This window comes from Elephas maximus, chromosome 9, assembly GCF_024166365.1.
Source record: "Elephas maximus indicus isolate mEleMax1 chromosome 9, mEleMax1 primary haplotype, whole genome shotgun sequence".
Taxonomy (NCBI): Eukaryota; Metazoa; Chordata; class Mammalia; order Proboscidea; family Elephantidae; genus Elephas; species Elephas maximus.
The window spans coordinates 75,956,711-75,973,895 of NC_064827.1; the positions used below are offsets into that span (position 1 = coordinate 75,956,711).

Here is a 17,185-nt window from a genome sequence, read left to right on the forward strand (position 1 = left end):
TTTGTGGAAAGAATGGAACAGTGATAAAACTCTTCTACTGAATAAAATTAACAGTAAATATATATTTTGGAATTCAGTACATCAACCTAAGAAATAAGTGTCTACTTCTACCATAAATGCTTTTCAACTGTAGACCTGAAATTTGGTCTTCCTGTTCATTTCCAGAACCAGGAACAAACTACTTAAGGTACCTACACAGCATTACAGAACAATCAATTCTCTGATCTGTCTCCAGTCAAATGATTCTCTTACCTGTCAATGCTGACCCCTGAGAAATGTCCACCTTCCCCACTCTTCTTTAAGAAGTATTCCTAATATTACCCACAGTATCAATCAGGGCCCCAGCAGAAACAGAAGGCACACTCAAATTAGGCATTTAAAAAAAAAAAAAAAAAAAATTTTTTTTTTTTTTTTCCCAATAAAGAGGTTTATCGAAGCTGTGGGCTAGATAAGAAAAACCAAAGAGATAATGTGTTAGCAAGGGTGGGCATGAAGGGGAAAAGAGGTGAAGAGATTATAAAAAACCCAGAGATAGAAACTCTGTCTCTGCCCAAATGAGGGCTGTCCAACTGAAGCTGTGATCTTCGGTCATGGGATGCAATTAACCCAAAAGGATCCCACATGGAGAAAGCTGGGGATAAAAAAAATTCAAACGTCCTAATCACACTCTTCTTCCACAAGAGTTCTTTTGGTGTACTCAACCCAACAGGAGGCCAGAGAGAGCTCTGCTGAAGCAGTCCCTATCTATCAGCCTCCAGGAATACAGTGAAAGGGAAGAGAGGGGTGGAGAGACATCAGAAGGGACAAGTGAAAGAAATACAGCAGACCCACCAAGAAGGGACAAGACTTGAGCTTTTTAAGTTAGTGTCTAGTCATACAAGGCCCTGCTTCCAGGGGGCAGTACAGCATCAATACACTGGCTACTGAATAAAACACTTCCCAAGCCCTAGAGAAGAGGTCAACATTAATGAGAAAAAAATGAAGATGAACTAACCTTTTCAAGCTGATCCACTTTTTCTGACCATTCCTAAAACAAAACAACAAAAAAAGTATAGTTTCCAGGGAAGAGCATCAACAATGCCAAGATTTTCAGAAAACAAAACCAGACAAAAAGCATAACTACCCCCCCGCCCAAAACCAAACCAAACCAAAAAACCCATGAACTTGGCTAATATTAAGAATGCTAAAAAGTCCTGAAAGGAGAGGAAAATGAATTCTACATAAAATTCTAGGGCAGAAGTATAAGTCTACAGATTTTTACTAAGCAGGACATCCAAGCAAAGCTGTATGTTCTGTTCTTATGCAACTGTTCAGCTTATTACTAAGTGGTTTCCCATTAGTATTATTATTATTTCTTGGGAATGGGTAGCTGGGATCAGCTGAGTTGGGCAACCCTGCAATTACTGAGGAATTAGTTTACTGTCTCCAGCAGTCCCTGATAATTATTTTCTTTCCCCTTCTGATTTTACCAAGATGCTTTATGGAACCCAGTATGAGTAACCTGGTATTCACAAACCACAGAAAAGGGGAATAAAGGCCGTATCTCAATTGCCTACAACCAAAATGCACTGATTTTAGATTATTTACCTCATCTACATACACTCATACCATAATTATCCACTGAGTGGGTGAAGGGAGTTTTTTCCCATTAAGTAAATTCTTAGATGACTAAAATACACACTTTAAACCAAACCAGCCAACCACCCACATATTACAGATGAAATAAATAACATTTTCTTAAATAGAATATAATAAATTGACCCTGTCTTAATAAATCAGGATTATCATTTTAATAATATATTGATACTTATATCAATGGTTAAGACTTCGGCTGCTAACTGAAAGGTCGGCAGTTTGAATCCACCAGCCGCTCCTTGGAAACTCTAGGGGACAGTTTACTGTGTCCTTTTTTTATAGTGTTGCTATAAGGCAGAATGGGCTCGATGGCAATGGGTTAGGGTTTTTTTAATCTTAAATTTTAAATGTTATTGATATTATGAACAAAATGTATTTTCTAATTATTGTAACAGCCAGTAATACTATCGTTTTCTTTCTTGCTGTTATTCATTCAGAATATTTCGATGGATGGTTCTGTTGGGATTGCCACTAATAGGGGTTTCCTTCTGTCTAGCTTGCTAAGGGTTGAGGAAATTTGGGAACAGAGTCTGTAAGAACTGTGCATTACAGATGATGGCTAGCTTGACAGCATCTTCTCCACTATAACAGGCAAGTGTTTAGGGGCCTAGGTTTTCAGAAGGCTGAGCCCTCGCTTCTTATTTGGGGCTCTCCACCAGACTACAGATATGAAAATGATACTCTTGCATTTGGGCATATTTCATGGTTAAAAATATAAAATTTCTTGATGATTTCAAACACTAAGATCAAATGAAACTTTACAGGACTTACCATTCCTTTTCCCCTAGGTTGTAAATATTTTCTACCAGGTTTATGTCATGATTTTTGAAATCATGTCACCAAGTGAAATCTCTACACCAGTTTTGGGCACTGCCACATATACAGTACCTGGTCCTTTCTGGCTAATGCCAAAGTCAGCCCTTCTGCCATTTTGGCTCTGCTGGCTTGGAATGTCTCATTCTGCTCTTGAAATTTCCGCATGGAAGCTGTTAATAAGGAGGCTCTATTTGAGATATGGAAATATTCCAGAAACAGTATGACAAATAAAAAATTTTTCTATTTACTTTACAACCGTCAGCTAACATAAAAGGCCAAGGGTATGTAAGTAGGTTACGAGACTGGGAAAAGCCCGATCCATCCTGACTTTCCCAGAAGAATCTTTTGGCCTTAGTAACGGACCACAGTTTTCTTTGTTGTTTGTTTCCTGTTGGTTTTACTTTTTCTAATAGTCAAGTAAATATATTTAGGAAGATCCCAAAGGCAATTTTTTAAACAGTACAATGCCAGAACACTAGATACATTGCCAGAAAACACCAATGCTGTTGCTAAATGATGGCTACTACCACTTTATCAGAATTAAAAAAAAAAAAATTTCACGACAAAACAAAGAAACCTTTCTTTCACTTTGTTTTTCTTTAAAAATTTTTAATATATATCAACAACGAATAACTTTCTACTTTCGTTAGCATTCTTCTTGGATAGAACCCAAAGTAGAACATACAATGTAAGGTAGACTAAACAAAATGTATGTTCTCTTGTTGGGGAAATGATGACAGTCACACATTTCCCCCAGTTACTGAACACAGAGCAATGAAGCTACGGCTAGAACCCAAGTCTCCTAACCTAGGCTCATGGGCCAGGTACCAGATTTCATTAAACCTAAAGGGCAGCCAATAAGCTGGTCAATTGGGTGCTGATAAGCTGATACACACAGATAAAGGCTTCCTCCTAAGAAGCATGCTCATAAGGCAACATACATAAGAGTTGTGCACTTATAAATATCAGACAAATATTATGCATCAACCTGTTTAAGCAGCATACTACTTATAAAATGAAAATCTGAATTCTGATGGGGGCAAACATATATACACTATTGTTTCATATAGAAAAACTATACCCTGAAAAGATTGAAAAAAGCAGGAAAAGATACGTACAATCCTGGTGTTTTTCTAATGCAATTTCAAGCTTCTCTTTTATCTTCTGTAAGTTTCGGACCTGTTCAGCATAGTCTTGGGTGAGGAGGGTGATGCACATACCAGGAATGGACAAACATCAGGAAAGAAAGTTAATTAAACAAAAAATGAGTGAAAAATGATGATGATTTTCTCAACCTGAAAACCATTCCTGTTAAGGAAAGCTAGGCAGACAGCCTCCCGTTAACAATGAACAACACAGGCGAACATGTATAGTACAAACTATCCACGGAGTAAACAGTGAATACAAACGGGCAGATTTGTTCAGCCTTCATAGAGAATGAGAACTGGGCCTGGTCTGGTCATCAGAAATGCCCTGATATGAAGAATACACTGTCAGCTTCTTTATTTCAAATCTCACTTTCCCACTTTTCCTTCCAGCCATTGCAGTAGGGTAGATCAAAGGGAACTCACTAAACATCCGGTTTTTAGTCCACTCAACTAAGCTAACAATGGTTGGAGCAACAGCAAACACTTTAGCACTTCACCATCTTTATGGTACAAGTACTTAATTCTCTAAAAAAATCAAGTTCCTTCCTACACAGGAACTGGGAACTGAGCTGCCTATGCCATATCAAAGGCGAAAGCCAGAATTAATTACCTGGGTGGCCAAAGAAGATAGCATGGCATAGTAGAAAAGCAGACTTAAGTTCAAAGCCCAGCTCTGTTAGTCCTTAGCTGGGAGACCTTAAGCAAATTATTGATTCTGAGTATTAGTTTCTTCATTTATCAGAGGATATTAATTGTACCTACCTCAAAGGATGCATTAGGTAATAACTAAGTGTCTGATATGCCTTAAGCACGTGGCACACAGTATCAGTAAATGGTAGCTGCTATTGCTATTATTGTTATTATTCACACCAAGCCATAGGACAGTAACCAGGACATAAAAGGGCTCAATAAACACCAGTTCTCTTCCCTGTCCCTTCTCTAATATAAGTCAAGCCCAACTATTTTTCTTTCTGTTTTAGGGAAGGTATGTATTTTTTTGTAGATATTTCCCCCCAAATTAAACAAATTTAAAGTTATTTGACCTCTATTATTAAAACTGTTTATGAGTAGGGGTGATACAATAGCAACAAATTTAAAGCTCATTGTAGTTTACAGTATGGACTCCAGCATCAAACAAGTATGAATGTGGATTCCAGCTCTACCACTTGCTACTTGTGTGACCTTACCCTTGCTAAGCCCAGCAAGGCAGCAGTGAGGACTAAATAAAATTATGGATTAACTGGCAGCTGTGAGCTACACTACGGACCTTTGATAATGTCACAAACACAAATAATTCACATACAATTTCGTGATCTACTGCTTTCATTCCAATAAAACGGGCATAAGGCCAAGGGACAAAAAGAGACTCAAAAGCTTTGGACCACTTCACAGGATGAAGCTTTCAAAACATATCCCCTGGCAGAAACCAAAATAAGATTTACAACTTCTAACACGATCATACCCTGCTCAAACAAAAGATATAACGGGAATTGCATAAATTGTAAGCTTTTGCACACAAATGATATAATGAGATTTACAGCCTTTATACAGGTGGTAAAGTTAGAAATACCATTGAAAAGTTGCCCAAAGACCCAACAAGACACTTACGCAGGTGATACGTAGCTGTAGCAAGTGGCAACACAGCACCAAACCCTCTCTGGTGCTGATGAATACAATATCTGTTTGCTATTCCCTGAAAATAGTATCTCCTACCCCTCTCCACCCGAAAGCAAGCTATGCTAATAGGTGAAAGATGGTCAAATCTATTCTACATACACTTTTAACACGTTTTATATCTATGGCTAGAAACCTCAGGAGCAGAAAAACATAAATTGCTATATATTTTTTTAACTTTCATACTCAGTTTTCAATTTATATTTACGCAGTACGCTAAAAAGAGAAGAGAACAAAGTGGGTAGAAATTGTTCCTTTTTGACTAAAAAGATAAAAATGATATGTTAAAATAACTGTAGGTTTATTCCATATGGCTATTTTATAGGGAGAGAGAGCTAGGCAAGTTTCCTGTTGTTTGCTTTTTTACAAGATCTTACACATACCAGAAAGTCTGGCCTCTAACTTCCGTATCTGTTCATTCCTTCTTAAAAGCTGGGATGAAAGATCTTCTCTGGAGCTGCTTCCATCGGAAGCCTGTTGAAATAAACACAAGGAAAGGTCATATTCACACGTGGGCTCTCATCAGTGTGATACCAAAACACTGAACCAAAAAGGCACACAACTCTTATTTTAGGCTTGGTTACATTTAAACTATCTGTGATCACTTGGTCCTAGCCTCTTTATCTGTAAAGTGCGAACAACTCTGTCTTCTCCCTCTATAATATAAAGGAGATATAAGAATGCTAAACAGATTTTATACACACACACTCTATCAGTGGTAAATAAATTCATCATGATCTACTACACTAAGTACATAATATATTTACAATGATAAAAATAGAGAATCACTTTATTTTTCCAAAAATAAGGTCCCAGGGTAAGTAAGTAGTAATGGATTAAAAGCTGTGTCTGTGACTAAGAACCTATCACTGATATTGAGGCTTCGGTATCCTCATCCATAAAACAAAAGCTCTAAGATGCATCACAGGCTTTAGCACATAACATGCTTTCAATAAATCAATGCATTAATGAGACATCAATTTCCTCCAACAATCCAGATGATCTTAAGACATAAGGGAACTACTATTAGTTTGACACTGTTACTACTGCTATTAACTAACCAACAATATTTATCTTTTTACTTTTTATTATAAAATGTTTTCAAACATACAGAAAAGTAGGGAGAATGGTTTAATGAACATTCTCCATCTACTTTAATGATTGCTTACATTTTCCCAAATTTGCTTTATCACGATTTTTATTTTGCTAAAGTACTTTAAATAACAGACATCATCACATTTCATCCTACTTTGATAAACATCTGTAAAAAATAAGGACACTTTTCCTTTACAAGCACAATGTCATTATCAAACTTAACAAAATTAAAAATATTATCTAATACCCAGTCTTTAATCACATTTCTCTATTTTATCCCCAAAACGTCTTTAAAGGTGGTTGAGCAATTCACATCAAATGTTCATTTGCCCATCCAGTCACTTGCCCGTTCTATATGTACTAAGAGTCAGTACGTAGTTAAAGGGAGAGGACTTTTGAGTCAGAAGATGTGAGTTAAAGTCCCAGCTTCACCACTTATAAGCTGTTAGAACTTGGGCAAATTATTCAACTTTTCTGTGAATTTATTTTCTTATATATAAATTGTGATAGGAAACCCTGGAGGTGTAGTGGTTAAGAGTTACAGCTGCTAACCAAAAGGTCAGCAGTTCAAATTCACTAGGCGCTCCTTGGAAACCCTATGGGGCAGTTCTACTCTGTCCTACAGGGTCACTAGGAGTTGCAATCAACTAGATGGTAACAGGTTTTTGGTTTACACTGTGGTAATGAATATTATCTACCTCACAGAGTTGCAATGAGGATTAAATAATACTTGTCACGTTCACAAAACGAGCCTAGTATATAACTAGTTTTAATAAATGTCATCTATTACTAGTAGTATAAGAAATTGTTATGATTATTACCATCAGTGAGACATCCTATGTCTCAGCACTGTACTACGCACCAGGAATAGTGGTGTAACAGAGTTCTGGCCTAAAACAGTGGCAGCGGCAGTTAACTACTAATTATGAAATGCCTACTAAGAGTCAGGCACTACGCTAAGTGCTTTATAAATTACACAGAAAAGAGTTAACATCAAAGGCCTAAGACTGCTATCCTTAGAATGTCTGCTTGTAAAGTTGGCCCTTGGCTGGCATCTGGGAACTTAAGATTTCAGGAGGGTTCCCATCGATAACAGTGGCTCACTATGCCTGAACTATTTGGACAAGTAATATGGTTTACACTGAACCCTTGCTTTCCTTCTATGAGTCTGGCATTTTGGGATGTGTAACGCAGAGGATGCCCACATGATCAGCCCCCAATAAAAACCCTGGACACTGAGTCTCTAATGAGCTTCCTGGTAGACAACACTTCACATGTGTTGTCACACCTCGTTGCTGGGGGAATCAGCACATCCTGTGTGACTCCACTGGGAGAGAGCTTTTAGAAGTGTGGATCTGGTTTCCTCCAGACTTTCCCCCATGAGGAAACCCTGGTGGCGTAGTGGTTAAGAGCTACAACGGCTAACCAGTGGGTTTGGTTGGGTTGCCCCATGAGTTCTTTCTCTTTGCTGATTTTGTTTTGCATCCTTTCCCTATAAAAAATCATAGACATGAATACTACTATATGCTGAGTCTTGCGAGTCCCCCTAGTGAATCATCGAAACTTGAGGTGATCCTGGGGATCCCCAACACACATATTTTAATAAAGGTAAGGACAGTTCCTATCTCCATTTTACAGATATGGAAACTAAGGCATAGAAAAGTGAAGGAACTCAACCAAAGTTACACAATAATGATGTAGCCAGCAATCAAACCCAGGTCTGACTCCATAATGTGACCCAAGCTCCTAACTACTATATTCTTTTTTTTTTATTAACTTTTATTGAGCTTCAAGTGAACGTTTACAAATCAAGTCAGACTGTCACATATAAGTTCATATACACCTCACTCCGTACTCCCACTTGCTCTCCCCCTAATGAGTCAGCCCTTCCAGTCTCTCCTTTTCGTGACAATTTTGCCAGCTTCCAACTCTCTATCCTCCCATCCCCCCTCCAGACAGGAGATGCCAACAGAGTCTCAAGTGTCCACCTGATATAATTAGCTCACTCTTTATCAGCATCTGTCTCCTACCCACTGTCCAGTCCCTTTCATGTCTGATGAGTTGTTTTCGGAAATGGTTTCTGTCCTGGGCCAACAGAAGGTTTGGGGACCATGACCGCTGGGATTCCTCTAGTCTCAGTCATACCATTAAGTATGGTCTTTTTGTGAGAATCTGGGGTCTGCATCCCACTGATCTCCTGCTCCCTCAGGGGTTCTCTGTTGTGCTCCCTGTCAGGGCAGTCATCGATTGTGGCCGGGCACCAACTAGTTCTTCTGGTCTCAGGATGATGTAGGTCTCTGGTTCATGTGGCCCTTTCTGTCTCTTGGGCTCATAGTTATCGTGTGACCTTGGTGTTCTTCATTCTCCTTTGATCCAGGTGGGTTGAGACCAATTGATGCATCTTAGATGGCCGCTTGTTAGCATTTTAAGACTCCAGACGCCACATTTCAAAGTGGGATGCAGAATGTTTTCACAATAGAATTATTTTGCCAATTGACTTAGAAGTCCCCTTAAACCATGGTCCCCAAACCCCCACCCTTGCTCCGCTGACCTTTGAAGCATTCAGTTTATCCAGGAAACTTCTTTGCTTTTGGTCCAGTCCAGTTGAGCTGACCTTCCATGTATTGAGTATTGTCCTTCCCTTCACCTAAAGCAGTTCTTATCTACTAATTAATCAATAAAAACCCTCTCCCACTCTCCCTCCCTCCCCCCCCGTAACCACAAAAGTATGTGTTCTTCTCAGTTTATACTATTTCTCAAGATCTTATAATAGTGGTCTTATACAATATTTGTCCTTTTGCCTCTGACTAATTACTCTCAGCATAATGCCTTCCAGGTTCCTCCATGTTATGAAATGTTTCACAGATTCATCACTGTTCTGTATCAATGCGTAGTATTCCATTGTGTGACTATACCACAATTTATTTAACCATTCATCCGTTGATGGACACCTTGGTTGCTTCCAGCTTTTTGCTATTGTAAACAGAGCTGCAATAAACATGGGTGTGCATATATCTGTTTGTGTGAAGGCTCTTATTTCTCTAGGGTATATTCCGAGAAGCGGGATTTCTGGGTTGTATAGTAGTTCTATTTCTAACTGTTTATGATAACGCCAGATGGATTTCCAAAGTGGTTGTAGCATTTTACATTCCCACCAGCAGTGTATAAGAGTTCCAATCTCTCCGCAGCCTCTCCAACATTTAGTATTTTGTGTTTTTTGGATTAATGCCAGCCTTGTTGGAGTGAGATGGAATCTCATCGTAGTTTTAATTTGCATTTCTCTAATGGCTAATGATCAAGAGCATTTTCTCATGTATCTGTTAGCTGCCTGAGTATCTTCTTTAGAGAAGTGTGTGTTCATATCCTTTGCCCACTTCTTGATTGGGTTGTTTGTCTTTTTGTGCTTGAGTTTTGACAGAATCATATAGATTTTAGAGATCAGGCATTGGTCGGAGATGTCATAGCTGAAAATTCTTTCCCAGTCTGTAGGCGGTCTTTTTACTCTTTTGGTGAAGTCTTTAGATGAGCATAGGTGTTGATTTTTAGGAGCTCCCAGTTATCTGGTTTCTCTTCGTCATTTTTGGTAATGTTTTGTATTCTGTTTATGCCTTGTATTAGGGCTCCTAAGGTTGTCCCTATTTTTTCTTCCATGATCTTTATCGTTTTAGTCTTTATGTTTAGGTCTTTGATCCACTTGGAGTTAGTTTTTGTGCTTGGTATGAGGTATGGGTCCTGTTTCATTTTTTTGCAAATGGATATCCAGTTATGCCAGCACCGTTTGTTAAAAAGACTATCTTTTCCCCAATTAACTGACACTGGGCCTTTGTCAAATATCAGCTGCTCATATGTGGATGGATTTATATCTGGGTTCTCAATTCTGTTCCACTGGTCTATGTGTCTGTTGTCGTACCAGTACCAGGCTGTTTTCACTACTGTGGCTGTATAATAGGTTCTGAAGTCAGGTAGAGTGAGGCCTCCCACTTTCTTCTTCTTTTTCAGTAATGCTTTGCTTATCCGAGGCTTTTTTCCCTTCCATATGAAGTTAGTGATTTGTTTCTCTATCACATTAAAAAATGACATTGGAATTTGGATAGGAAGTGCATTGTATGTATAGATGACTTTTGGTAGAATAGACATTTTTACCATGTTAGGGCTTCCTATCCATGAGGAAGGTATGTTTTTCCACTCAAGTATGTCCTTTTTAATTTTTTGTAGTAGTGCTTTGTAGTTTTCTTTGTATGGGTCTTTTACATCTTTGGTACCTTACTACTATATTCTAATGTCTCTCATGAATCTCCCAGTTTAGAGGAAGAAACAAACAAGTAAATCACCAATAACAACGCAGTATAATAGATGTTATTATAGAGGTAAGCAGAAGACAAGGCATCAAAATCAGCCAGGAGGGGTAAAGAGTAGGCGTGTGGGAGAGGGGCAGGTTGGGTCAAAGGGGATTTCTGGAAATAAAATGTAAGCTGAGTCTTGAAGAAGTACACAGGGAGAAAGGAGACAGGAGACGTTCCAGAGAGAAGAAACAGCATATGAAACATTTGCAGGCATGAAGGAATGTGGTCCATTCCAGGAGCACAGGATAGGAAAGTGGAGTGAGGTGAGGCTGAATAGGTAAGCTGTAATGAGACCCTAACAATTTACCATTATATTAAAATACTGAGTTTATGCTTCATCCTGAAGATGACGGGGAAGCCACTGAGGGGTTCTGAGCACTGCAGAGCCATAAAAAGATCTGCTTTTTAGAAAGATCACTTTGGGGAGCTACTGGAGGCATGGAGCCCAGAAAGGCTGCCACATTTGTCCAACAAAGAGAGAGTTCTAGAGAGAAAGACAGCCTGAACTAAAATGGCAGTACTAATACATGTCCTACTAGTAGATGGAGTAGAGAGAGCAAGTTTGAGAGATAATTACAAGATGGAACCTGTCTTAGTTGTCTACTGCCGCTGTAACAGAAATACAAGTGGATGGATTTAACAAACAAAAATTTATATTCTCAGTCTAGTGTTTTTTTAGTAAGCTAGAAGTCCACATTGAGGGCATCAGCTTCCGTCTCTGCTGGCTCTGGGGGAAGGTCCTTGTCATCAGTCTTCCCCTGGACTAGGAGCTTCTCTGTACAGGAACCTTGGGTCCAAAGGATATGCTCTGCTCCCAGCACTGCTTTCTTGGTAGTATAAGGTCCCCCTGTCTCTTTGCTTGCTTCTCTTTTTCATATTTCAAAAGAGATTGTTAAAACACTATCTAATTTCGTAGATCTCATCAATATAACTGCTGCTAATCTACCTCATTAACATTATAGTGATAGGATTTACAATGCACAGGGAAATGACATCAGATGACAAAATGGTGGACAATCATTGAAAACTTGGAATCACAACCTCACCAAGTTGACAGATATTTTTGGGGGACCCAATTCAATCCAAGACATTCCACTCTTTGGCCCCTAAAAGTTCATGTCTTTACCACACGTAAAACATATTTACCCCATCATATCATTAAGCAAAAGTCTTAACTCCAAGTCCAAAACTCAGAAATTCCTCTGCATCTGTGAAATCTAGAATACAAGTTATCTGCTTCCAAAGGTACGATGGCAGAACAGGCACAAGGTAGGCATTTCCAATACAAACGGGAGAAACTGGAAGGAAAAAAGGGATAACAGGCATCAAGTGAGTCAGCAGAACATATTACATTAGCCCTTAAGGCTTTGAAAATGATCCTCTATTCTCCGAGACAATTTACACAATGGCCCTGCCCTCCAGACTCTAGGTATTGACCACACTCTCTGGATTCTGAGTGGAGGCCCCTCAGCTCTGGGCTTCAGCTCCACCTTTCAGGCCCACTGGAACGGCAACTCGGTTCCCTCCGCTTTAGGTGCACCATTCTCCAAATCCATATGAGTGGCGACTCCACCTTTAGATACATCAGAGGCCATGGCTCTACCCTTTGAAACCCCAGAGGTTGTGGCTATACCCTTTGAGACTCGGCTTCCTGTGTTCCTTGACTCTTCAGCTTCTGCTCCCTGGTTCCATGGCCTCTCAGCCCCTTGGGCCTCACACCTGTATCTGCCCAGCTGGGGCAAGTGTTCCAAAGATCTGTAGCTCTGCCACTAAGTGCCTAGAGGCACCCCACTCTGCCAGTAAACTTTGGCTGGGAGGCACTCAGCTCTCTTGCTCCATGGGTCGTGGCAAGCCCAGCTCCACCAATAAGTACCTGGAGGCACCCCACTCCACCAGGAAGCCTCCTCCACAAAGGCACTCAGCTCTCTTGCTCTGTGGGTGGGCTCTAGCACTGTCTGGCACTGGTCTCCTAGTTCTGCTGCTGCTGGTACTCTGCTGCTGCTGGTACTCTGCTGCTGCTTCTCACCATCTGCACCATCTCCAGTGTTAAAAGTTCTCCTCACTTCCTTCTGAGTCCTCTATCCATTCACAGTTTCAAAACCACTTCCACATTTTAGGTATCTGTTACAGCAGCACCCCACTCCCAGTACCAAATTCTGTCTTAGTTATCTAGTGCTGCTGTAACAGAAATACCACAAATGGATGGCTTTAACAAAGAGAAATTTATTTTCTCACAGTCTAGTAGGCTAAAAGTCCAAATTCAGAGCATCAGCTCCAGGGGAAGACTTTTTCTGTTGACTCTGGAGGAAGGTCCTTGTCATCAATCTTTCCCTGGACAAGGAGCTTCTCTGAGAAGGAAACTGGGGTCCAAAGGATGTGCTCTGCTCCCAGCATTGCTTTCTTGGTGGTAAAGGTCCCCCTGTCTCTTTGCTTGCTTCTCTTTTTTATATCTCAAAAGAGATTGGCTTAAAACACTTCTAATCTTGTAGATCTCGTCAATATAACTGCCAATAATCCATCCCATTAACATTATAGTGACAGAATCTACAACACAGGGAAATCACATTAGATGACAAAATGGTGGACAATCATTCAGAACTGGAAATCATGACCTAGCCAAGTTGACAGATAATTTTTGAGAACACAATTCAATCCATGACAGAACCCGAAACACTTAGGGACTGACTGGACACCAAGAAATGAATGAGGGAAGAGTCTAACGTGTCTCCAAGGTTTCCTTCTAGCTGGTGACTTGGGAAGATGAAAGTACACAATTGGAGATGGAGTTAATGAATCCAGTTTTGTATATTTAGAATTTGAGATGATTAAAGGAAGGCATCTAGGTGCAGAAATACATGCAGTTGGATACAAGGGTATGCAGATAAAAACGATCAGATTGTTTACTTAGAAAGTTCAAACAGATTACTTTAGAAGTCTCAAAGTCCTGAATTCAGGCCAATCTCTGTATCTACAATACATTCTAGATGATAAACTTCCTCTAGCATGTCAGCGTGAAGGCAAAGGAGGTTGTTCTAGTGTAGAACTCAGCATTAAAACTGTATCCTTCAGCATGGTATTCAAATGTGCACTTATATTTCCTGTTAAATATAGGAGCCAATGATAACTTAGATCTGGTAATCTACTGCTTCACCCCAATAACCTAATAGCTCCTGCCACATAATATAAGCTGGGTTTCAGGCAGTATAAGAAAGAAGAAGGAAGACTCATCTGACCATGGAAACAACTCAAATGTCTACTGCCAGGAGAAGAGAGAGATAAATTATGCTCTTCTCAAATGCTGGCATCTTATACAGCAGTGAAAAAAAGAACCACGACTTCATGTTAGAAACAGGTTAAGTTTAAAAAAAAAAAAAAGCAAGTCTAAGAGAACTACTTATGGTAGACCATTTTTATAAATGTCAAAAATAAGCAACATTGAATAATATTTTTATGCTTTATCCTTTACATATATATCACATACATTCCTTTATATATATCAGCTTTACATCATATCATTTTTTAAAAGGCCATCTTACTTAAGAGGATCCTGTCACATGCTAAAGACATACTTTAATCCTTAGGCTTGACATTTCCCTAACATGGCAGCACCCTCATTTTTTTAAATCTTTACAGCCACAAAGGTACTTTAAAAAGGACCTACTATTGTCATCAGTTACATCTTTGGAAATTTTCCATCAACTTTTCCAATAAAACGAAACTCTGGCTAACCCCCACCACAACTCATAGACCTTGTTAAGTAACAATGGCTTAAAGTTACGTGCATGTGGAAAAAACAGGCCCTGGCATTTTGAGACATGAAATGTAAAAGAAGACACACCAGGCATATATCCAAAAAACATGTTGCCGTCGAGGAGATTCTGACTCATAGCGACCCTATAGGTCAGAGTAGAACTACCCCATAGAGTTTCCAAGGAGCGCCCAGTGGATTCGAACTGCTGACTTTTTGTTTAGCAGCCGTAGCATTTAATCACTACGCCACCAGGGTTTCCACTAGACATATAGATGAAAAAAAAAAAAAACTACAAAAGGACAGTGTAGAGGCTATGGAAAGGGACTCAGAAAAATAAGTAAAAAAGAAATAGAAGAGCACCTGAGTAAGAAGAATCAGATGTGCAGGATCTTGTATAGTTACAAATCACAAAAGCTATGAAATAATCCCATAATTTTAAAAGAAAATATTAAAAGGATTCCCAATATTATTTAAAAAATATATTGGCATGAACCAAATACTCAAAACTACTGAAGATACTTACAAAGTCATCTCCTGAGTCAGCTCCCATAGAGGCAACTGATTCCTTGCTCACCGACCGTGGGATCCTAGTAGCACCTCCTGGTCTCTGAGCAACAGCAGTTTCTTCTGCAATTTTCTTCTTTAGTTTTGCGAACATTTTTGTTGTGTGGCTATCCTGCACTGCTGACCAGCTCTGAAACCACCACAGTACTCCTTAAGACCAGTGACCAGGGATTCAGTAACAGGAGCCTAGAAAGTTCCCGATAGCCAAGCCAGCTGCATTCCCATTTAAATTTGGGCCAAGGGTTTATGGCAACACAGTATCTATAAATCAGATGAAAGAGATAAACTCTAAGTTAAACACTGGAAAGATTCCACACCTGAATTGCTATGTTAACCTTCAGGTTTCAAAATGAAGTTTCATAACTTTGTATGTATGCTTACTAGAACACAGTTACTAAACAATTAAAAAGGCACTCAGGTGCTTCATATGCGTATACAGATGAGCAAATCCAGTCTCAGGGAGGTAAGAAACCTGCCCAAGATTGCTTGGCTAAGTTGCAGAGTTAGTATTCGAACTCAGGTCTCTCTGACTCACAAGTGCCTACTCTTTTTTTTATTACAACATGTTGGCTATGGTATATGACACATTTAGTAAAATTTCCCAAGGCAAACATTACTCTCATATAATACTTTTGAACCCTGCCCCCAATAAAATGTAATTTAACTATACTTAGTGCCTTTTGTTTTTTAAAGGAAAGCAAAAGCATATGAACATAGGATGGTTGAGAAGGGTTTGCAATCAGCTGTTTCCTAGCAAAGACTGACAACCTAGAAAAGTCAGGCAACTATATTGTGTATATCAGATATCCTTGAGCTTTTTCTCCTGGAAATGCAGTGTAGTTTTCTTTGGAGTTTGATAAAATTATCTCAAATCATTTTTCTTTTCATCAGAAATGTTTGAAATGATATTCAACATGAGATTCAAACATCTTTTCCCCCAAAGGTGGATAAAACATTGATAATATGGTTTCAACCTTAACTTTTCCTGTTTTGTGAAAGATACCTATGCTCTAAGATCTATGAATGACTTCTTACCACTTCAGCTCATCAAGTCTGTGCAATTTTTCAAAAACTTTACTTTCAATGTCTGTAAACCACCTACTCACCTGGCTTATCTACTAGACTTAAAACAGCTTGGAGGTCAAAGCATTCTGCCCTGCATAAAAACAAAGATAAAATACATTGGATATTTCCTTTCAAGTGTGAGGCCTCAATATTTTGGGGGGAGGGGGAGAAAAAGAGGAGGAAGAGAACAGAAGGGGCGTCAAGCAGGGAAGAAAACCTGTCACTACCACAACTCAGTGGACTATTGCTCCCCACACCCCCATTCCAGTCTCCTTTGCATTTTTGATTTGCTTAAGAGCTTCGCTTACAGGCACAAAGGATAGAATCTCTTACTGTAGTAAGTTCCTAAATCCCACTTCTAGGGAGCCATGAGCAAAACAACTTGAATGATGTTAAGATTTCCGAGTGCCGATATTTATTTTTCAGTTGATAATGACAGCTACACACCATTCACCTGGCCAGACTGGACTGTCTGGTCACGGACCCTTGACTCACACTAAGAAAGTCGCTAAGAAGGACAGCAACTTGGTAAAAGAAATATGTCCAACTCCCAGGGAGGCAGGCAGGTACCTGGCCACGGCCAGCTGCAGCAGTTTGGATCCCACTCCCTCGCTCCCTTCGGACTCGCCCGCGCTCGAACTGTCAAAGAAGGGAGGGGTCCAACGTCTCTCCCATTTGACAGTATGAAAACTGAGACCCTGAGAGGCGGAGTTACTTGTCTGTCCAAGGTCGCGAAGGGATGAATCCCAGAACCCCAGGCTCCAGATTCTCCGGCCACGGCAACTCGCCGCCCGGACCACCTCCACTCCCACCGCCCTTTTAATACCCCGGTACCGCCCCCTGCCCAGAATCTTGGGCACCCCGTCCGGGCCGCTCTGGGGCAGACCAAGGCCACCGGGCAAATGAGAGGCCTGTTCACGTCCCTAGAGCCCCCGCTCGCGCATCTGCTGCTCTCGGGGCAGCCGGCAGGGCCCCGCCTCCCGGACCTCTCGTGAGCGCCGGCACGCGTCACCAGCCCCCACAGCCGGCGGGCGAGCCGAGCAGCGACCCGGAACCGCACTTCCACCAGCACGCCGGAAGTGGCTGAGCGCGGG

At 40.2% G+C, this 17,185-nt stretch overlaps 1 protein-coding gene across 6 annotated transcripts in view; it reads right to left on the reverse strand.

Annotated features, from left to right (window-relative positions):
• The window catches only part of GOLGA1 (golgin A1), a 56,415-nt gene extending 39,230 nt beyond the window's left edge, over positions 1-17,185 (reverse strand). For 2 of the 6 annotated variants that reach the window (XM_049896168.1, XM_049896170.1), the window contains exons 1-7: positions 16,662-17,185; positions 16,133-16,182; positions 14,986-15,287; positions 5,657-5,747; positions 3,570-3,644; positions 2,524-2,621; positions 995-1,027 (exon numbers count right to left, since the gene is read on the reverse strand). In XM_049896168.1, coding sequence (XP_049752125.1) covers positions 995-1,027; positions 2,524-2,621; positions 3,570-3,644; positions 5,657-5,747; positions 14,986-15,120 — 432 coding nt within the window. In that variant the 5' untranslated portion in view covers positions 15,121-15,287; positions 16,133-16,182; positions 16,662-17,185. The remainder of the gene's footprint in view (positions 1-994; positions 1,028-2,523; positions 2,622-3,569; positions 3,645-5,656; positions 5,748-14,985; positions 15,288-16,132; positions 16,183-16,661) is intronic. The other 4 variants (XM_049896167.1, XM_049896165.1, XM_049896169.1 and 1 more) reach the window with 2 other exon arrangements.